The sequence below is a fragment of the Brachyhypopomus gauderio genome, unplaced genomic scaffold (genome assembly GCF_052324685.1).
Source record: "Brachyhypopomus gauderio isolate BG-103 unplaced genomic scaffold, BGAUD_0.2 sc204, whole genome shotgun sequence".
Lineage (NCBI taxonomy): Eukaryota > Metazoa > Chordata > Actinopteri > Gymnotiformes > Hypopomidae > Brachyhypopomus > Brachyhypopomus gauderio.
The window spans coordinates 105,242-127,322 of record NW_027507025.1 but is presented as its reverse complement, the minus strand read 5'-3'; the positions used below and the strand labels follow the sequence as shown (position 1 = coordinate 127,322).

Sequence of the window (22,081 nt, the reverse complement as noted above, 5' to 3'; positions counted from 1 at the left end):
CCAACTGAAAGCACAGCATGAATGTCAAAGCATAGATATTTGTTTTTTCTAATCCCTGTACTATTACAGTTACATGGCCAAAAGCATGTGAATACATGAACACCATTCTCATTTGCCCTAGTTTAACGCCAGGGCCTTTCAAACCCAGGGCCATCTATACACAATTCCCTATGCCATTGCATGATGTAGAATTAAGATTTCCCTCCCATACAATTACCATGCCTGGCCAGATCAGTTCATTAGAAGAGGTATGCACATACTTTTGGCAACATAGTGCATCTGACAAACGTCCAACAGGTCTAAATGGCCAACGGGCCAACATGTATAGTTTGAACAGGCCAAATCCCTTTCATGCAAACTATAAACAAGGGTAGGCTGAACAAATGACCAACAGGTCAAACTTGAACACAGAACTCATTAACAACCTCTTTCTTGTATGCTTTCCTGTATGGCTGATGAACCTGGGGGATGCTTCAACAGTCAACAGTGGTAATTGTCACATACACTGTTGACTGGTATACAGAAAACTGTGAAAGGCAAACTCATCATACTCTAATGATTGTGTAATTGAAAAAATGTCTGTATAAAGACTCATTGAATAATAAGGAATGGATCAAATAAACACTAAACAAGAAACAATATATTCAAGACGTATGTAGGCCTCAATTTACCTCTGTTGTTGCATCACAGACTTGAGTGTGTTTTTTAGGGGCAAAGTGGATAACTGATGGTCTCTGTGGCAGGTAAAGGTCTTCAGTTAGTCTTTCCAAATCTCCTCCCATGGTCAAAGAGTTGGGGCCATCAGAACATGTGCTGGTCTCATTCTCTTTGAGGATCTTGTGAGATTCTTGAGTGGTGACTTGCCTGTCATCATTTTGGCTTCTTCTGTATGGCTTGATGTGGTTGACACCCAGGTCTACTGACGCACCCATGCGTCAAAGATGGCCACCGTGCGAGTATATACATTAATGTTATTAATATCTCAGCGATACAACATCGCAGGCACACGGTTAGAACGTGTTTGAAAACTGGAAACTGTTTTCAAAAAAATGTTAATTCATGCTTGAGCAGACTGGCCACAAGATGGCAATACATGACCGAGTTGAAGCACGCCCGTATATGGCTAATCCTTTTATGGCTTGCACAAGGGGGGGGGGGCTGCTGTGACTGCTGTGACTGGCGGATTCAAGTGTCAGTCATTACATGACCGCTGACATCACTCACATCGCCCTTTACGGATGTAGGAGGGTTTTAGGACGGCATTAGATCCGTTTCACCTCGGACAAACACGGAAATACACTTTGACGGCCGCTAGCTAGCGAGCTAGCGTCTACTCACCTACATGGCGATGGTGAAGGTATGTTGATGATCGATGACTAATAGAATGTTATTTTGCAATATTGATCACTATAATAGCGGGCGATCACAGATAGGGTCGCGAATTTCGCGATGGTCCCGTGTAGTTAGTTCGCTAGCTAGCAGCTAGCTAGCATCTGGCTAGCTAGCGTCTACTGATGAACCTGTGTTGATTTCCTGAGGGGTTTATGAAAAATATAAACGATCGATGACTAAATGCAATATCGATCACTATAATAGCGGGCGATCACAGATAGGGTCGCGAATTTCGCGATGGTGTACTGTAGTCCTGTTTGTAGTTCTATGTAGCATCTAGCTAGCTAGCGTCTACTGATGACCCCCATATTGTAGGCCTGAGGAGAGACTCGTGACCGATGACCCGATGACCTACGACCTCAGGAAACATATCGCCCTTTGCGGAAGTTTTGGCCGCTTTTTGACGCCTGAGGTAAACAAACCGGTTTTGCTCAGTAGTTTACTACTACTACTACTAGCCCTTACTACTACTACATAGCGGTTATGAACCTATGTTGATTTCCTGAAGGGTTTTATGAAAAGTATAACAGATCGAAGGCTAAATGAATGTTATTTTGCAATATTGCTCACTATAATAGCGGACGATCGCAGATCGGCTCGCGATGTGTTACTAGCTGTCTAGCTAGCCTCCTGGCTAGCTGGTTGTCTAGCTAGAAACTGCTTCTGTGCAAAATTCGTAATTTATTCTTTATAAAATTATTTTTACTTATTTTTTTATTATTTCGTATTTGTCTTTTGCCTATATGCTTGCTTTGTAGATGTGAAAGTATAGTATATAATAATCTAGATGAGTGGATATGGTTTTGGCTATGCTGATTTAGCCTGTAGTTCAGGAGTTTGATGGGAGTTTCGTAGTTTGGTGTACACATTTTTGTACTTGTATACTACTATATATATTACATGTTTCACTATTTTTGTGAAGCAAACCCTTGAGCAAACATATTTCAAGCAACAATATTATTGATCTTTTAGTAAATGTGTAATTTCATATAAAATATGAAAATTTTTGAAAATATGCCTCATATTTCCAGGTTTAGGACCATATTATTTATTTATGCAATACTCTAAGTCAATGTAACCTCATTAGGAAGAGAGCTGAGATTGTTCTGAACATTTTGATATGAGACATGTGGGTAAAATGCTATAATTAAGTATGTTTAGAGACACATTTATGTAACCATGCTTAAACAGCAAAAATGCCCATAGTGTATGTCTGTGTCTCTCTCTGTTCAATAAAAACAAGTTGCTGTGCGCAATTGGCTGCCGCTTCTCGCCGGTGTGTGATTGGTTGTCTGAGAGGTAGCTGTCTTAACAATTGTAAAGCGCCTTGGGTATCGTGAAAAGGCACTATATAAATTGAAACATTCATTCATTTATAAAAAAAATTAGACATACTTCATTCACAAATTCTCTTCCCTGATCAGAGAGTATTCTATTTGGACAACCATGTCTATATAAAATTGAGCAAATATTTCGTCCCACTTCAGCTGCTGATTTTGTCTTTATTGGGAAAGCTTCAACCCATTTGGAAAAGTAATCTGTGGCTGTCAGGATATACTGGAAGCCATCGGCAGTTTTTGGAAGCGGTCCTGTCCAATCAATGCCAATGAGCTCCCAGACAGCAGATACCTATAAATGTAAAACATACATGTTTTATTTTACATTTCAACATTTTTCTTAAAAGCTGTTGTATATTATAGAGATACCACTGGACATTTACTTTTATACACTCCAATGGCTGGGCACCAGTCAAAGGTTTTCCAGTTCGCTGGCACTGATCACATTCCAAGACCTTTAAGAAAGTCACTGTTAATATTTATGCAGATTTATCAACAGCTCAAAACACACAAGAACGCACTTCAACACATACCCAGTTGTCAAGATCAATGGTCATGCCAAGCCAGTAAAATCTGGAGCACACTGCAGCTCGAGTTTTCAGGATGCCTGAATGTCCTCCAATCGGAGAGGCGTGAAATTCCTGAAAGCTTTCTTGCCTCTTCTTTGGATTTTATGGCTTTTCTACTTTTAAAGAAAAGCTGTCCTTCTGCATTGAATATTCATTAACATTAGGGATGCACCGAAAATTCGGCCACCGAAAATTTTCGGCCGAAATGGCTTAAATTTGCATTTTCGGTTTTCGGCCGAAATACTTTCATCACCGAAACAACACGGCCGAAACAATGTACTGTGATGACGCAAGCAAAAATCGCCACCTGCACGCGCTTATTTGGATAAAGCTAGCAAAAAAGTTTTCCAGTGATGGCGCCAAGGCAAAGGACATTACACCAAAAATTATGGAACTCGCTGCCTTAGACGATCAGCCGTTCTCTGTCGTAGGGATTTCGTAGGCTAATAGAGCACATTGAGCCCCGTTATGTTTTGCCGAGCAGACGACATTTCTCAGAAGCGTGTTTACCTGAGCTGTTTAATGTTGTTGCAACTCACGTCACGTTTTTATGAGAGAATTTATATTTATCTTTCAGGCCAATCAGTTATAATTAAATTTAACTCGTATAAAATACATATATTTATCCTCTCAGATAAAAACGGTCTGCAAGCGAGTTAAATTTAATTAGTGGTCGGCCGTTGTCAGCGTTATCGTCGTTATCGGCCCACCACTAATTTTATTTTATAATATGCATTACTGTAATGTCAGTGCTAAATAAATATTTTCAAATGAAATTTTGTAGTTGATTTGTTCTTTGAATAGCAATGCCTTGATTTTAGTGAGGTTAGCCATAAATCCAATGTTACTAATAATTGGCATAATGTAGGCTATTTCGGTGTTTCGGTTTTCGGCTTTCGGCCTTGGTTTCCTAATTTTCGGTTTTCGGTTTCGGCTAAGAATTTTCATTTCGGTGCATCCCTAATTAACATTCATTAAAGTCGTATAATAATTAAAGAGCTACCTTACCAAGACACTGGCTACATTTAAACAAATAAATGCTCACCCTTTTCAGTAAATTTGGAAGCATACCTCCTCAAATGTAATTTTTGGGAGTTATTATACCCAGATGGGTATGATCCCTGAGAGAGGAAGTTGAATACCTCATCCCACCTGTTCTCCATAGCTATATATGGATAGGGAGAGAGAAGAGATGGGATAACTTTTATAATTTTATTTGGATGTAAAATGGTACATTTCATAGTACATCTCTATTATATATAGAGTACTGAGTATAATGTGCTATATATCTTATCTTTTGTTTGTTTTTAAGGCATGGATTACAGTGAAGTAGAGAGCATGGAAAGAAATCTCTTAAATTTTGCGCTGACCATTCTGAACATTCTAGAAAAGTGGAATAACATTGAGCTGTTGGTATCCTGGAGCTGAGCTTGAAACTCTATGGCAGTGTTTCTCAGTCCTGTTCCTAACTGCTCCACACAGTTTTAAATATTCCACGATTCAACACACAAAGTATTGAATGTACATGATCTAGCTCCAACTGCTTATCAAACAAACGGTTTATTAAGTCACTAGTGAAGTGGATTATGTGTGTTGAGCTATGTGAATTACCACAAGTAGGATTAAGAGACACTGCTCTAGGAATGAATATATTGGCAAAACAGAGTCCCCAGAGTCAGTCCTGTCAACACTATACTTTGCAGTTTTTTTGTGTTCCTCCAATATGACAGTTTTTTACTTAGTTAATGAGCTGAATCTGGTATTATAAATGAGGAAAAGCACTAAAATATGCATGACATGGGGTCTCAGTGACTGGGTTGGAGTCTCTGTTTGTCGTTAAGTTCAGATGTTCACTGTTTTTGACTAACAAAAGTTAAGGGGTTTGTTGACAGGTTAGACCACATATGTCAAAGTCAAGGCCCGCGGGCCAGATCCGGCCCGTGAATTGATTATCTATGGCCCCCTGGATGATATTTAATTACTATTAGAACCGGCCCGCAAGACACAGCCACCCGATGGTGTTTTGCACGCACAAACACTACATTCCCCACAATGCAACGGTAGCCCGCAAAGTCACTGTAGCGCACACAAGCGGCGAGGGTCCGCGCAGCGAAAATGACGTAATCGCAGTGGCTTCACCTGTGCGCTCTGTCGATTCGTGAGGTCGTGCACCTCTCGAATTTTGCAACTTTGCGCGCACCAGCACATTAAACTTAATTAAGTTAAATATTTATACATATATTCGAAATGATTAGTTTTTTATTCACATTATTTAATGGTTGTTTATTTTCAAAACGCCCAATCTTAACGTCTTCACGTTCTCTCATGTTTCGTCCTGGAATTACAAGAGGCTCGTATTTGTTAACGCAATACAAGAGAACTGGGGTGAGTTTCCCAAAACGTTCTTAGCACTAAGTACTTCGTAACCTCGTTCTTATGTACGAGGTTAAGAAGTACTTAGTGCTAAGAACGTTTTGGGAAACTCACTCCTGTTCAGTCAGACAGATATTTGTTGTGAAACGAAGTAGTTACAATTTCAAGCATTTTCAAGTACTTAGCCTAAATTCCAGCACTTTTCAAACCTTTATTACTTTATTCAGTGGCGCAAAAAGGGGGCATGCAGCGTATGCGACGCATAGGGGCACTGCACTAGAGGGGGCGCCAAATCGATGAGATATAATACTTAATTTGTGTCCATCTTACGTTCGCCACCCCCCCCCCCTCCCCCCGTCAACAACTTTCGTTCGTTCCGATAGTATGTTTGCATACACCTCAGAAAGTAAGTAATTGCACCCCTGACTTTATTCATTTAATGTACAGGACATGTTTTCTTTGAAGGAAGTTTGTTTTTATCTGTTTGCTTGCTGAAAAATGTTTTCACTTGAAATTACTGACAGATCCATAAGAAAATATTGCTTTATTCATTTAAGCATTAAATAATATACACTGTGTTAGGTCTTGGTTCAATAGGCTATGTGCAATCATTTCAATATGTTTTAATAAACATTGAACCAGTCCGGCCCTCTGCTTGTAGCAAATTTGGTTTTTTGGCCCTCTGTGTATTTGACTTTGACATCCCTGGGTTAGACAGATATACATGTCTCAGGATTATGTATAACTTGAGCATTATTTTAATGTCAGTGATAGCCTATCCATGTTCTGTATGCAAAATCTATTGTCATAAAATAAGCAAACGGGTCCAGGTTCCATTCTTGGGGTTCTTATGCCATGCACATTTTTTTTCTCCATTTTAAAACACTTTTTTTACTCGGCCCCACCCACATTGATCTTAATTTGCTAAATAGGTCAATCAGGTTTTAGAAAAGGTAAAACACAACGTGTGATATAGGATCCCCAGGACTGGTATACGGAACCCCTGAATTAAACAAAGTCATTACTAATTTTGCTTACCCTCTTACAGATTGGACTTTCTGATTCAACTCCTGTTGTGCTGAGACACGCATGCTGTTCACATGTCGCAGACACTGCCCTATGCAAACGTATAGTGGCTTTGCTTTTTCAAACTGCACATTTTTCTCAGCTCAGTGTGCCAGTTGTTCCCCCTGTGCACAGCTGTACTGAAACTGAACAGTGCTGGCACAAACCTTGGACAATCGTAAGTTTATAATAATCACACTAGATGAATGATCTAATTTAATGCACTTCTTCTTTCGGCTATTCTCTTTCAGGGGTCACCACAGCGGATCAAACTCCTCCATCTGGCCCTGTCCTGAGTGTCCTCCACTGACACCCCAGCCACTCTGATATCCTCTACCACTGCATCCATAAACCTCCTCTTAGGTCAAGAACTCCACTGCTGTCTCTCCCAAACATTTCCATGCCTCCACTGGAATATCATCAGGTCCAACTGCCTTACCACACTTCATTCTCTGAATTGCAGCCCTTACTTCCTCCTTGCTCACCTGAGGCACTTCCTGATTCACAACCTCTACCTCTTCTAACCTTCTTTCCCTTTCATTCTCTTGATTCATCAGCTCCTCAAAATACTCATTTCATCTTCCCAAGACACTCTCCTCACCAGACAACACATTTCCATCTTTATCCTTTATCATCCTAACCTGCTGCACATCCTGCCCATCACAGTTTCTCTGTCTGGCCAATCTGTACAGATCCTTTTCCCCTTCCTTAGTGTCCAACTTCTCATACAGCTTGCTATATGCCTTCTCTTTAGCTTCTGCCACTGCTCTCTTTGCCTTGCGACACATCTCCTTGTACCTCTGTCTACTTTCTTCATCTCGCTGAAAATCCCAATTCTTTTTAGCCAACCGCTTTCCTCTCAAACTTTCCTGAACTTCCTCATTCCACCACCACGACTCCTTGTCTATCTTCCTCTGTCCTGAGGTCAAGTACCTTCCTAGCCACATCCCTCACTGCATTTGAAGTTTCATCCCAGGTATCCAGAACACCACCACCATTACCCAGTACCTGCCTCACCTCATCCCTGAATTTTACACCACAGTCCTCATCCTTTAACTTCCACCACCTGATCTTAGGTTCCGCTCTCACTCTCTTCCTCTTCTTCACCTCCAACATCATCCTACATATCACCATCCTATGCTGTTTAGCTACGCTCTCCCCGGGTAACACCTTGCAATCACTAACCTCTTTCAGGTTTCGTCTCCTACAGAGGATATAGTCGACCTGTGTGCATCTTCCACCACTCTTATGTTACCCTGTGCATGTAACCCATGTAGCCTATCTGTTGACCTGGTGTGCTAAACCTTAAGCACATTCTCTGCCTTACACTCATTTAGAAATTCTAAAACACACTTTTTGCAAAACATTAAACACAGTTGTTCACATAAGACATTCAAACATTCAAAACTGAAAATCATGTGTTTCTTTTGGAAAACACTGCAACGCAACTGCTACACTCACCTACCAAAATCCATACCCAGTCCTCCTCACACGTTACAACACTTGAGCTATGTATGTTTAAATCAATAGTGGTTTAAATTGATGTCCACACACTCGGTCTGTATTGTCTATCTTTTTGCAGGCTTCTACCCAAGACGATTGCATGCAAGCACCTACAAGCACCTGGGAGATGGTCTGACTTGCCAGTGGATGTACTGATGCCGGGGTTGGATGTGCCATTGCCACAAGAGGACGTGCTGATGCTCCTACCTGAGGCCCAACATCTACACCGAAGGGACTGTGGGAACTAGAACCATAAATGTAGAACCACCTTTTGTCCACAAATACGGACTTGTGCCAACAGGCTGCCCAATGGAGGATGGGTTCCCTTTTCAGTCTTGGTCCTCCCAAGGTTTTCTTCCTAATTTTTTATTTATTTATTTAAACTTTATTTTACCAGGGAAAAATCCCATTAAGAACCTCTTTTTCAAGGGAGCCCTGGCCAAGATGCAACAACAGCAATACAGTTACAGCCAACAAATAAAATTACAAAGTTAATTAAAACAGGTGCATGTGAGGGAGGCTGTCTCTCCCTCACTTCCTAATCCCCACCATCATCGGGGGTTTTTCCTCGCCACTGTTGCCTTTGGCTTGCTCATTATGGATCTGGAGCCATACGATTGTAAAGCTGCTTTGTGACAACATGTGTTGTAAAAAGTGCTATATAAATAAATTTGACTTTGACTTTATGATCACAGTGTACCCTTCTTCTGATGGCTACTTCCAGCAGGATAACTCGCCATGTTATAATTCATGATTCATCTCAGACAGATTTATTGAACACAACAATGAGTTCCCTGTACTCCAGTGGCCTACATAGTCAGATCTCAATCCAATAGAGCACCTTTGGGATGTGGTGGAACGGGAGATTCGCATCATTGATGTGCAGCCGACAAATCTGCAGCAACTGCGTAGCAATCACATGATGCTATCATGTCAACATGGACCAGACTCTCTGAGGAATGTTTCCAGTACCTTGTTGAATCTATGCCACAAAGGATTAAGGCAGTTCTGAATGCAAAATGGGGTCCAACCTGGTACTAGCTGTAATGGTGGTGAACCCGAGGGTAGAGAAGGATCCATTAGCAGGTGTAAAGATGTTGAATTTTAATATAGAAAAACAATGAACTGAAGTCCCAAAAGGGGACGACCCCAAAGGGTAGACAGGCAGCAGCACAAAAGGGCAAGACAAAAACGGGAGAGTCAAAAACCAGAGAAGACTAAGAGCAGCAGACAAAGGTAACAAAAGGGCCAAACAGGCAGGAGGATCAAAAACACAGAGCAAGGATCAGAAACCAGAACATCAATCAGAGAAATACACAGGATCACAACTTGGTAAAGACACTCAGAGAGGCAATACTTCGCACTGGCGACTTGTGAACAACAGAGTCCTTAAGTAGGGTGTGGTGAATAGTAAATTAGAGTCAGGTGTTCTGGTCAATATTCCAGCGATGGCGCCCTCTGGCGGTCACGGGCGTGATTGCCATTCCTGACACTAGCAAGGTGTGCCTAATAACGTGGCCGGTGAGTGTATATACTATATATACTATATTATATAGTGTATATGATTGTGATGGAAATTGTGTTATACTGATTACAAGAGAATTGTGAAGTGTGATTCAGTATGAAATCATGTGCTCATGTGTATGTGTGTATTATGACCTATGTTAAAGGAATGTGCAGAGGTAGAAAACACTCTTATCTGCCTTGACCCGCGGACCCATCAGCTGTTTCTATAAGCTGCTGCTTATACTAAAACATGAAAACTACTGTCAGGAGAGAATGCACATGTAAGGCAAAAACTGTCTACTGTGCATTCTGCCTTGTGTTCTCAGTGTGCCCAAATGTAGTGTAAACATGTGATAAGAACCCCGCCTACTAAACGGTATAAAGGAGGGGGACGGTTCTCTCTCCTCTCAGCTTCTGTTCTAGACTGAACTCTCATGCTTATTTTGTCTATTAATAAATTTCTCTTTTAACCACGCCTGAGTCCTCGTATATTTCAGAAATTTCCACAACAATGATAATGAATTACATGAATGGTTTATACCTATTATTTTTACATTTTAATTATGACCAAAACTGCTATATTTATTTAAAATATCATGGGTATACATTCAACATAATACTAATGCTACTCCCACCACTAATAATAAAACTACTGTAAATGTTTTGTTAATTTTCCTTAGCTCAAGGACAGTAACGTTTCACTGGGGGCCATCCCGTTATTTACCACTAGGTGGAGTATGGATGGCATGCAGGGCTAAATGATCACTTAATTCTAAATATTTTAAATCTATTTTAATTATCTAACAATAAAAATGAATTATTGTAATAATTTAACCATCAAGCTAAAAAAAGTAGTGTAGATCTGGTACCATGGAAATGTCTTCAGAAGGTACAAGGTGTGTGGAGCACAATGCTAATAAATCTTTTTTTCTTTTAAACTTTAGATAATTCTCCAGTGGTCTGTTTCTGTATTCATACAAGTGCTAGAGCCATCATAAGCTCTTTTTTGAGGTTCTAATTTCTGTAATCCATGTTAAATTAACTTATTCCGACAGATGCACATGAAGTCAGAATCACATGCCCACTCAACAGGCAAACAGACCATCTTTAGTACAATTAACAGCCTTTAAAATAACTTGGATGGTGGCTGCAGTCAGCTTCTAGGAATCCTCATGAATTATCATTTGTGTAAGTCAGATCATATGGTGGTCTGAATGCCACCCTCACCACACAGTCCATAAACCACATACAGTGAATTAAGTGTAAATGGAGTTTGTCACCATACTGGACCAGTAAGATAACACAATGCAACATAATGTAAGCATATTTTATTCATTCTGCTTTAACTGGAGACTGGAGTGACTCTGGAGTGTAACTGGAATCTTGGAGGTTAAGCAACAGCTGAGCTGGAAGACAAGAGACAAAAAGGTCATTCACTCACTCAAACACTAGCTTTCACCTTCAGTGCTGTAAACCACCTAATAGGTTTACCTGGTAGGTTCTGCAGATGCATCCTGGTATCCAGGATGTCCTGGAGTCTGTTCATCAGCACAAAGTAACGTAGGAGAAGCTCCTTGGGCCACAGCACCTTCTCATCCTCCATCTGGAGCTGCATCGCCTGCATGTTCTCCTCCACATACGTCTCCCAGTCTAAAATATCTTCTTCATATACAGTGGAGCCTCCTGGGTGGAAATAGACTCCTCATCCTCCTCAAGTGTAGTAGGAAGTCTGGACAAAGAGCAAAATGCAGTAACCAAAAAATACCTATATAGTAACCAAAAAGTTGTACATTGTATTTTGGACTAGGGCTTGTCATGGTATGCCAGCCCTGTAGCCCAAGGGAGACGCCCACACACATCTGCACACACCCTTCATTTATTCTACACAAGTGACTGTAAGGAAGGAGTGAAGCTACACAAGCCCCCTGCTCTTCTGAAGTCACAGCGCCAGGGTCTCAACTTCTCGAAACATGCATGTTCAATCTCCTGAATACTAATGACCTCCACCTGTCCCTGTGTGTCCCCACCCTCCTCCACCTTTCTTACACTACTCACTCACCACTTTACATTGTGAAGTTTTGCCTCTGACGTTGCATAGTGAGCGTTCCTTGCTCGTTTTTGCCTACCGGTGTTGTGACCTTTGCTTCTCCCTTACACCTCATTCTCAGCCCGACCCCTGGATTTGTAATGGACTCTGGACTGTATGGACCATGCTGCCCTGACCCTGCTGCCCTGTGTTCGCTTCTTTTTGTGCTGCGTGTTGTGTGTGTCTTGTGCTGCTAGCTACAGTAGATTGTGTCTGGAGAATAAAGAAGCACTACGCTGCATTTAGATCCTTTTGTGGTTTTTCCAGCACATATTACAGTCACAAATGTTACAGGTTTTGCTTCCCATCTATGTGGGACCATTACTTACCCACTAACTAGAGACTGGCTTAATCTGCTAAAATCAGAACAAAAAACAAACAAAACTTGGCTATTAATTTGTCTATTTGCATGCATAAAGATTGTCTGAGCAAATTGTTTAAGTAAAAAAACTACAGCATGAAAGAACTACTCACCTGCATTTCAATTTGTTGTTGCACTTGAGAGTTCGCTCCTTACAGAACCGAATGTATTTTCATGTGTGGGTATGCAACATGGATTTGGCTTATTAATATTGTTCATTAAATGACAATGAATGAATTCTTCTGCCCTTGCACTACTTTACCATCTGCATATTTCATTCAGCACAACTAATGACTTGTAGTGTAACCTACCAAAAATGCCAATTACAATGTTCAGGAATATGAAGGAGCGAATACAAATCCACAGAACGATGTAAATGCTGCAGGTGATGCTGTCCAGCTCTGGAACCCTTTGTACTTCTGACAGCAGGACACACCAGTGAGTCATGGTGAGCAGCGTGAACAGTGTGATAAATGCATTGTGCAGATCTCTGGAGAACACAACCAGCACACTCACTTTCAAAGCAAACACTGGCAATTATCAAATAGAATGTAAAAACTGAGGAGTCCAAAATGACTGAGGAGCGACTTTAGGCAAACAGCCAGAGAAAAGAACCAAGAACTATTTACTACTAATGTCACGGCCTTTCCCGACAAAGGGCAACATTTTATATTTCCCTTAGCCCAATCCCAACCACTACACCTTGGGGAGTCACAAGTTGACAAATGCAGAGAGAAGACGGGAATTTGCACAATATATTTATTCAACAAAAGAATTTTATATTTAAAAAAAAAAAAAAAAAGAATCAACTCCAAGTGCACCCAGTCCCAGTCCAGAACCTCGGCAGCCAGTTCAAGGAGGGACACGCAACAGTCCACTTAGTGTTCTGGATAGCAATGCTGCAGACAAAGGACAGAACAAAAACAAAACGCAGTCACCACTCAAAATAACTGAAATTGTAACAAAGAAACAAAAACCCACAAAGACGCAACACAAAAATGGAGCCCAAAGAATATAGAATATTTTAGCCAAACAAAATGTTCCCCAATAGGCTAGCACTGGAAAAAAACTACTTAAAACACCACAGCAAACCCTCCAAATTATAAACCCCAAAATAAATCAAACCAAACAAATCCAAATCCCTTACACAACCAAAAATCAAATAATGAAATAAACCTATAGCAGTACCCAGCCTAATAGAAAGCAACTTCAGTATTTATAGCAACGGACTCCAACAAACTAAAACGATTAAAATGTACTGCCCTAAAACTACGACTGGTGGATGGCAGAAGGTTAAAATTCTTCTAAAAAGGTAGGGGGTTGCACTTAGCTTTGGGAAAGGTGAGCGTCCTCACCCTTCCTTTTAATCAGTGCGCTTCTCGTGCACAGACAGCACCAGCAGCAGAGTCTCTCACGTTCTCGCTTCCACCAGCAGCTCAGCTGTATTTACTCCGGCACGTCCCAACTTCTCAGATCAGTCGGACAAAACAGACACCGCTTGGTTCACTCGGTTCACCCTTCAAACAACGGAAGTCTTTCCGCTTTGTTGCGTACTTGCCAGAGTCGGGAGCAGTGTCCGCCTGTGTCACGCCTTTTCTGGCCTTTAACACATGAATGGTGGAGAAAATCAAGCGTTGACAGGTCATCTAGGCTACATGCTGTCTAAAGTGACGTCATTCATAAATAGTCATTTTTTATTAGAAAGCCTTTTATCTACTAAGATTTGGAAGAAAAGCAAGGGGCTATTTACACAATTCCCATAGAAACGCAACCCATTAACAGATATAACGGATATAGCATTGAAGTGATGATCACCTTTACAGCTTGTTGTTTAGCAGTTGCCTGTAGTCTGCTGGTCTGAATCATATTTAACTAATTAATTGTAATGAAAATACCATCTAAGCATTAATCATTTTAAAATGGTAGTCTGTAGCCTTATCACACAAGGGGGGAGGAGTGTTAATGTTGAGCAAATAATAACTCACTTGAATATTACCAGTAATATAAAAAGATGTAATATACCACACATACCAGTGTGAGCGGTAATTTAGGAAGGAAGTTTCTAATTGTGTCTAGCCTTATAATTTTGATTGTAAGGGCAGGGTAAAGGTTAGGTTTCTGCCAACATGTAAAATCTTATGGAATTTGTATCTGTCCCCATGGACAGAGGTATCTATGTTCCCAAATCTGAAAGGCAGAAGCCGTTCTTAATGAATTATCTCCTACGATTGGACGACAGGAACAGACAGAAATAGACCTGAACTGAACTGAGCAGATGTGTAGCCTGTCTTGTTAAGTGTGGATGTAGGTGCTTACATGTGTATCCTGACTTAGTCATGGCATGGAGTTGGGTTTAGGGGGATACTGCTGCTTCTCCCTGGTCCACCATCCACGGGACCACATTCTTCTCTCCAGCCCCACTGGAGACAACAGCAAAACAGGAGCAGCTGGAATTCAGCCAGTTCTCTATGTGTTTCAGCAGATGTACCTGAGTTAGAAGGTGAGCTACTACCTTTGCATGTAGAAAAGCAGGTAGGCTGTTTTTGCCCTGCTCTTAAGGACGGCTGGCTCTGTCTTTTTTGAAACCTTTGAATCGTTGAATTTTAACCAGCACTCTCCTTTCTCCTCAGCTACGTCGCTGATGTAGTGCCCTGTCAGGGAAGCAAGATGTCATTAGTCACTTTATAGTTTCTACTGCATGTTTGTGGATATTATCAGACTGCTCACCACTGTCCATGCTGCCACCCAAATGAGACACCACAGCGTGGAGTCTGTAGATGTCTGTGTGAACAGTTTCCTGCAAACAACAAGTACATCTGTTTTTTCATATGATTAAGTAAGAATGCATCTTAGATCGTTGATATGGGTCTCTCTCATATCTATCTATCTCTCTCAGCCTGTCTTTCTCAGTCTCTCTCAGCATCTTTCAATCTTCTTTTTCATCTCTCTCTCTATTTCCTCACCAGTGGGCTGACGTGCTGTACTTTCTCTCCCTGTCCTTCTCTGCTCTCATTTACTACTAATGGGTTGAGAGAACTACATCATTATGGCAGGTACGTATAAACGTAGACAGGTTGTAAATCCAAAATTTAATTGATCACTGTAGGAAAATGGCTGATGTTTACCTTGTTCTGGCACAGAGCTTTTCTCCAGATTATCCTCCTCATGTCCTTTGTCCTGGGTGTATGCTGGTCCACTGTGGACACATCACAAAGCCATTCAGTTAGCGTCTCATTGCTAATTGTGAAAGGGTGGACAGAGGTGAGAGAGCGTATGCTCAGGCCGTTGTACAAGCTGACCTTAACGGTTGCCCGAGTGAAGCCACTCCAGGGAGGACAGAGAGGTCCAGCTCTGAGGGGATGTCCATTAGGTTTGTTAGTTTCTTGCCCAGCATGTCAAACCTCTTAATGTGGAGGATCAGAACTCTGTTCCAAAAGGAAAAATGATGTAAGAATTGGAAGAGTGTGAGATGACTGCTTTAAAACCATTGTTTTGTGGTAAAACTCATTGTTTGTGGTAATTCACATAATGCGAGACTCACCGTGGGAGTGTGAAGAACTCCACCACTTCACATGCCTCGGTGCCTTGACCACATTCACATTTGAACTCCAAAACCGTTGACTGAAAAAAAGTTTTGATTGAGAGTGACAATGGTTAGGATGGCTCCCTAACTTAACAAACTGGCAAAAAAAGTGTTGTCCAGTAGGGGTGTGTGAGGTGACAGACCTTGAAGTAATTGTGTAGGCTGTCAGTCAAGGTAGAGCTCAGGTTAACAGAGAGGTGGTTGAAGTCCTCCACTCTGGAGCTCTGCAGTCCACAGCTTTCAAACAACAGAAATCAACAGAGAGGTTACAACATTCACACAGAAATAACCCACATTATCCCATACCAAGTGTGTGCATACTTTGTGACAATGCACACTCTGAAGAAACACATGTTAAGAACAGTTGATTTACAAGAAGGAGATGTGGTGATATAGCACAGAATTACCTGCTGCAGGTGCGCACAGATTTGAGGTGAAACTCAAAATTTGCCACAGGGCAGATGTAAGAGAAGGAGGAAACCCTGAGTGTCTCTCCCTCCTCCTTCAGCTGAAGCAAACACATCATCAGGAACTCATGAGCATCCTGTGGAAGACAGTACATCGGAACGGCATTACTCCTGGACTTCAGCAGCAACAGAGTTGAGAAAACAAAGAAGGTTGTGTGCAGTTCCTGCAGACTACTGCATGTGGTTCTGATGTGTTCTGAATGGCTCAGAGGGTTGTTTAGCCGAACCTGTTCGTAGTCCTCTCCAAACGCAGGGCATCTGACTGAAATACAGGCATTCAGGGCTCTCAGGAGCTTCTTCTTCTTTGAAGAGCTACGACTAGTGAGCCTGCCTTGCTGTAGATCTGCAAAACATCTACGCACAGTAACAGGGAGACCAATGTGGTTTATAACTCTCAGCATCACAACACCTCTCTAAGCACTCATAGTTGAACAGTTCATTTAGACATGTGAATCCTCTGTTCCTGATTGGCTACCTGAGCATCTGGCAGCTGGATGGATCCGTCCAGCTGGAGCACTGAGCTCTGATGGGGCTCCAGAAGCAGGAGAGACTCAGAAGACACTGCAGAGTGGCGTTCATATAACATGTATTCCCAATGTTGGGAAACCTAACAGGACATTAATGTTTAGAATAGATTTAATACATAATCAGTAAAACTTCCAGGCCACTAGGTGTCAATGTCACATCATTTCAGAATTTGAAGAAGAACTGCAAAAATACTTATTGCTCCTTTAATTGCTACGTGCCTTTATTTTGGTTCAGAGATAAAGACTGTGTACATTACATCTGTGTACACTGCAAAATCACGTAATGGTTGTGTGCTAAAACACAACGTGTTCTGTCTTTACCCGAGCTGTCGGATCTCTGTGTCTCTGCCAGCAGAAACAGTGGGGGCGTGTCCTTGGCCCTCACCCTGGCCACTCTCAGTCACCCTTTCACTACTGACGATGTGCGGTAACAGGTGCTGCAAATTCTGCACACGAAAGTCTCCCTCTACCACAACAGCCGGAAATCTGAAAGAGAGAGTAGAAGTGACAGATGAATATGGAGTTTGTGTAGTGCACAAAATGTTCACATACTGTACATACAAATGTTGTTTTTAATATTTTTCAGTTTCTCTTGATTTATGCCACAATGTCAATATATAACCATTATAGATTGTCCATACTTTACTGTGCCATGAAGATGACTTTAATAATGTACCCACCTATCCATGGGCACGGAGCACACATCTTTATCAGCAGCCCCTATGGAGAGAACAAAACCTTGGAGTAAGTGTCTTTGACTAAAACATACTATGCAAAGGGACAAAATCATAAAAGATTCTGAGCTCTGACCAGGAACAATCCCTTCCGTGTTCTTGGGTTCAGTAGGGAGTTTGTTGTTGGACCTGGGGGCAAATAATTCCAGGGAAAAATCATAGACAGAATAAATAATAACCAAATGTGCATGTGACTACACATGTGCATGTGACTACACAATTCATAAGGCTGGGACGGTTTTCATACCTGGTTAAGTGTCCCTCAGAGGAAGAGGAGCAAGAGATGGAGGAGGAGCTGACATTCAAGGACTGAGTGTCAGTTACTTGTGTCAGGGAGGATGACTCTATATGTCTCCACCATCTTTGCTTTTTCTTCTTTTTAACTTCACTATTCACACCCTCTTTGTTCTTTTTCTGTAGGAAAGCATTGGTTTGTCAAATCATGGGTATGGGAAACCTCAGTACACCCTAAAAAGCATCACATCTTAAATCGAAAAAATATCGGAGAAAATATCGGAGAATCGGAGAATAACCGGTATAAAAATGCCGGTTACTCCTTTTTAGACCACAACGTATAAAAACGTTAGATAGCTACCTTCATACACGAGTAAATGCAACCCATTTGTCCGATATACGCTCCTTCCTAACAGAATTAATGTAAACGTCGTCGCGTCGGGTTTGCAGGTACTTTAAATGTGATGTTCGCGATATATTGACCTGGTTCTATTGTGCAGCGCTGTCACGGCCTCGTTGTTAACGTCAGTAGCTATATGACGTAAATAGTGCTGCGTTCTGTTGTCGTTAAGTGTGAAGCTGTAAGCTCCAGACTATTTAGCACAACTTCTATACCCTATATCCAAAACCAAACACTTAGGTCCTCAGACACAGGTCTTCTGGTGGTTCCAAAATACAAGCTTGTGAGGTGTATTTTCTTCTTTAGCAATGCTGTGATGATGAATGAAGAAGTCTCCGCCGACACTGTCTTAGTTGTCAATAATAAGTTTATTATAAAAAAAAGAACAGCATCAAATCAAGCACCTAGGTCTTGCTTGAGAGAGGTCTCGGGCCAATGTGAATCTCCTCTCTCGAACACTGCAAGTCTACCCATATTTATATGCGAGTTACACAAAGGAGGTCTGATGCTCCTCACATCTGTAAACTCTATCATATCATCCATCAGGAAAAAGAAAAGCGAGTAGGGTGAGAAAGGGCCCACCAGACCTTTGACCCCTGAACTAGGGCCCCTTTTCCCCTAAACCAAAAAACATATGTAAACCACATTCTTCAACCTCTTTGTCCTGCTCAACTGAACATAAGCAAGAAGAGAAATAAATTTTAGACCAGTTAGTTTAAACTTAAACACTACATAATGTATTACATAGGCACAGACACTACATATTTCCCCCCTTCGAGACTACGCAGAGTCTCGAAAAACAAAAGAAAATGTCATATTTGTTACATGTCATACATTTTTGTATCAATCCCATTATAACAACTCTCCTATAGTGCTTCCTACAGCACACTTAACAATACAACATCTTTGTGGAGTGTAAGAGCAAAAAACCTGTCAGGCAGATATCTTTCTTGAAATGTCCATCAAACAATCTAGACAGGAAAATTCTCTTACGGCCCCTCTGCCTAGGCGACCACATAAAGCACTCCAACCTAATTTGAAAAAGGAGAATATTTCAAGCAAATGAAGTAGTTATATAGCTTAACAAATACATATAGAAACCTCAGAAAATAAAGTCAAAATGTTCAAATCCAGGCTGGTCGACCCATCGGACCTGAAATTCGAACCTTTCCTTACCTAGTTACCCCTTTCCCTAGCATCGAGGAAAAAACAAAACATCTGAGGACCCACATGTACTCATCCAACTAACAGAAACATCATCCTATATCACCATCAACCATCATATTTGCTCATAGAATACATTCAAAACACATGATTATACTTTATTCAGATTAATATTATCACACAATCCACTAGTATGCAGATGTATATACGAAGGAAACCATATTGATGTGTCACTCTGCAGCTCCTCAGCAGCTTGACTCTCAGTGTAGTGTCGACAGCCTGTGGACTCTGGACACCATCTCTCAGCATCCTTGTTCAGAGTCCTTCTGTATTGTCCATTTTTTAGCTCCTGAACCCCTCATAGCAGCCTTCCCCACTATTTGTTCTGGAGGGGAAGAAAAAACACAAACCAGTATCTTTGCAAAAACAACAGATGTATGTGAATTAAACATCAAACACAGACTTAATCCTATATGGAAATGCAAAATTCACCATATCATACTTTCACACTCCAAATTATAAGTCACTTGTTCCATTTCCCCCCTACACACACTCACACACACTATTGTACTAAAAACTACTAGAATACTAAAAAAACAACAACAAATGTCAAAACAATAAATGTGAATAAATATCAAAATGGATACTTTTCCACTAATTCACCTTCTATCACCACCTCCTCGTCATCACCTATATCAGACCTCTGCAACAACGGCATCTGAACTGAATCTCCAGACATCACAACTCCAACCCATCACAATATCATAGCCTTCGCAAAGGTCAACACCAGCGTACAACCGCAAAACATCACAAACAATGATAGGAGAACCGCTATCAAAATCTGAACCATTGCTGCTCCCATTGATCCTAATCTCTCTCGCAACCAGGCATTCGCAGACCATCCAGCTCCTTCAGATGGACCAAACGCATCCCTAATGTTCTTCAATGCATCAATAACACTAGTCATATTATCAGAATTATCAGGAATCAAAGTATAACAGGCATCTCCAGTCAAGTTTAAAGCTACACACAAACCTCCCTGTTTGGCCAAAAGATAATCTAGAGCCATGTCATGCTTCAGTAACGTCAGACGGTGACTCCTCTGAGTATTTGTCAAATGATCAAAACCCTTTATAGTTTCATCTGCAAAACCCTGTAGGGTATATGTAATATTATCAATATGATCTGCCAGAAATGTTACACCATACCATGGAAACAAACCTATACCCCACTTCTCTCCTAGACTTATCCTCCAATGGAAGGACTCCACCTCGTGAAATTGTGCTAGTTCTCTTCTTGGTGTATCTCCAGAAACAGCATCAGAGTGAACCTCATCAGATCTATTCCCTCTCTGAACAGAGAAAACCTCATACGGAAGCTTTAACGTTGCCATGTAACAGCATCCTGTCCATCCATGCGGCAAAAATATATATGCCTTATCACCACAAATCCACCAAATATCTCTGAAATTTCCTATGGTCACATTTACAGGCAAAACTTGATTCTTTACCATTAATGTCATACCCCGTCTATGATGTGGAACCTGAAAAGTTACTTTATGCAACTCATCTTTTGTCTTTCGTTTATAATTACTCAAATCCATCATATAATTATCACAGTCTGATATGCCCATAAACCTTCCCGGTATGTTATGCGTAGCATTAGAACAAAAACAGTCTTCAGCCGCTACCTGTTGCACATCCATAGCATCAGGAACCGCTGTCATCACACTATCATCCTCATCAAACCAATTCATATATGGCAACTCTTCCAGCCAAGAGCAATCATACCTAGGCTTAAACAAATACTTAGACAATGCCAGCATAGTAACTGTAGATGAACGTTGTTGAACTAACAACCATTATAGCGCAAAAAACTGACACTCAGCAAGTAGCGGTTCTGGTACTGTCTCTAAAATTGATGGCCATGTGCTTGGCGTTGGCACTTTCACCACACATGGACATTTCAATCTCCTTACTGATTTTACAGAATGAGTTAATTGCTGAAACCATAAGTTCCTACCTGCCCATTTGTCTGCAATTTGTAACACTGAAGAATCAAATCCAAAAGCCTTCCACTTAGCCTCTCTCTTTCTTCTTGTTATCCAGCAGCTGTATTTGATTAAGTTTTCTTAGAATCTCTTGATCTTGTTCTTTCTGGTCATGGTCCTTCTTCCGGTATAGCTCCACTTGATGGGCTATATGATCTGTATAAACACCCTTGGTCATACTTCCAAGACCAACTACTTCTGCCAGTTTACTTCTTACTGGTAAGGGCAGCCCCTTCTGTATTTTCGCTCTCAGGATTGACTGCTCCATTTGATTCATATCTGGATCACGTCCTGTGACATTTCTCCACACTTGATGTGCTCTTGACACATAGGCTCTTGGGTTCTCTTCCTGTCCCAGTGGCTCAATGAGAATATTATCAGGATGTACGTTTGTCGGAAATGTATCTCTCAGTGCTCCCCACACTCGTCCTCTATTCGCAGAAAACAACTCAGGATCATTCACAGCAGTTCCCACATATCTATTCAGTCCAGCTTTCAGTATGATCTCTTCCATAGCTGGAACCCCTAGGAGATTAGCCAAAAGTCTCTTAATGTCTCCTATGGCAGGCTGCGTCCCCACCATAATCTCTTCCAACTTTGAAATCCACGGATGTGCTCCATCTTGAAGAGTAGGCAACTTCTCAAGTATGTCTGACATATCAGTATTCTGCCAGGGCTTGTACTCCATATTCTGCCCTCGAATGATGACTGGACACATCTTCTCAAGTCG

At 41.2% G+C, this 22,081-nt stretch overlaps 2 protein-coding genes and 2 long non-coding RNA genes across 8 annotated transcripts; 1 reads left to right on the top strand and 3 right to left on the bottom strand.

Moving 5' to 3' along the window:
* The first annotated feature begins 1,156 nt into the window (after window positions 1–1,156).
* On the top strand, window positions 1,157–9,525 carry LOC143502730 (uncharacterized). Of its 2 annotated transcripts, none has more exons than XR_013127132.1 (3): window positions 1,157–1,357; window positions 1,708–1,804; window positions 6,720–9,525. It is a non-coding gene; the product is annotated as an uncharacterized LOC143502730 (long non-coding RNA). The 2 variants fall into 2 exon arrangements; XR_013127133.1 differs by having other exon boundaries at window positions 6,988–9,523.
* Window positions 9,526–11,085: 1,560 nt separating this feature from the next.
* On the bottom strand, window positions 11,086–11,684 carry LOC143502726 (uncharacterized). The gene is made up of 3 exons (XR_013127129.1): window positions 11,615–11,684; window positions 11,237–11,474; window positions 11,086–11,151 (listed from the first exon to the last, which is right to left on the bottom strand). It is a non-coding gene; the product is annotated as an uncharacterized LOC143502726 (long non-coding RNA).
* A 1,318-nt stretch (window positions 11,685–13,002) lies between these two features.
* LOC143502740 (ubiquitin carboxyl-terminal hydrolase 37-like) lies at window positions 13,003–15,618 on the bottom strand. Of its 4 annotated transcripts, none has more exons than XR_013127140.1 (7): window positions 15,492–15,618; window positions 15,318–15,388; window positions 14,920–14,989; window positions 14,705–14,843; window positions 14,509–14,612; window positions 13,747–13,793; window positions 13,003–13,657 (listed from the first exon to the last, which is right to left on the bottom strand). XR_013127140.1 is itself a non-coding variant. In XM_076995427.1 (6 exons), the coding sequence occupies exons 2-5, from the start codon at window positions 15,357–15,359 to the stop codon at window positions 14,546–14,548; spliced, it is 318 nt and encodes a 105-aa protein (XP_076851542.1). In that variant the 5' UTR covers window positions 15,360–15,388; window positions 15,492–15,618; the 3' UTR covers window positions 13,003–13,793; window positions 14,509–14,545. The 4 variants fall into 4 exon arrangements, 2 of the variants coding, with proteins under 2 accessions (XP_076851542.1, XP_076851543.1); XR_013127141.1 differs by having other exon boundaries at window positions 13,751–13,793; XM_076995427.1 differs by having other exon boundaries at window positions 13,003–13,793.
* Window positions 15,470–18,387, bottom strand: LOC143502742 (uncharacterized). Its single transcript, XM_076995430.1, has 8 exons — window positions 18,099–18,387; window positions 17,751–17,917; window positions 17,450–17,632; window positions 17,091–17,255; window positions 16,718–16,849; window positions 16,470–16,596; window positions 16,336–16,358; window positions 15,470–15,617 (listed from the first exon to the last, which is right to left on the bottom strand). Exons 1-8 carry the CDS (start codon window positions 18,123–18,125, stop codon window positions 15,470–15,472), a joined length of 972 nt encoding a protein of 323 aa, XP_076851545.1. The 5' UTR covers window positions 18,126–18,387.
* Between the last annotated feature and the right edge of the window lie 3,694 nt (window positions 18,388–22,081).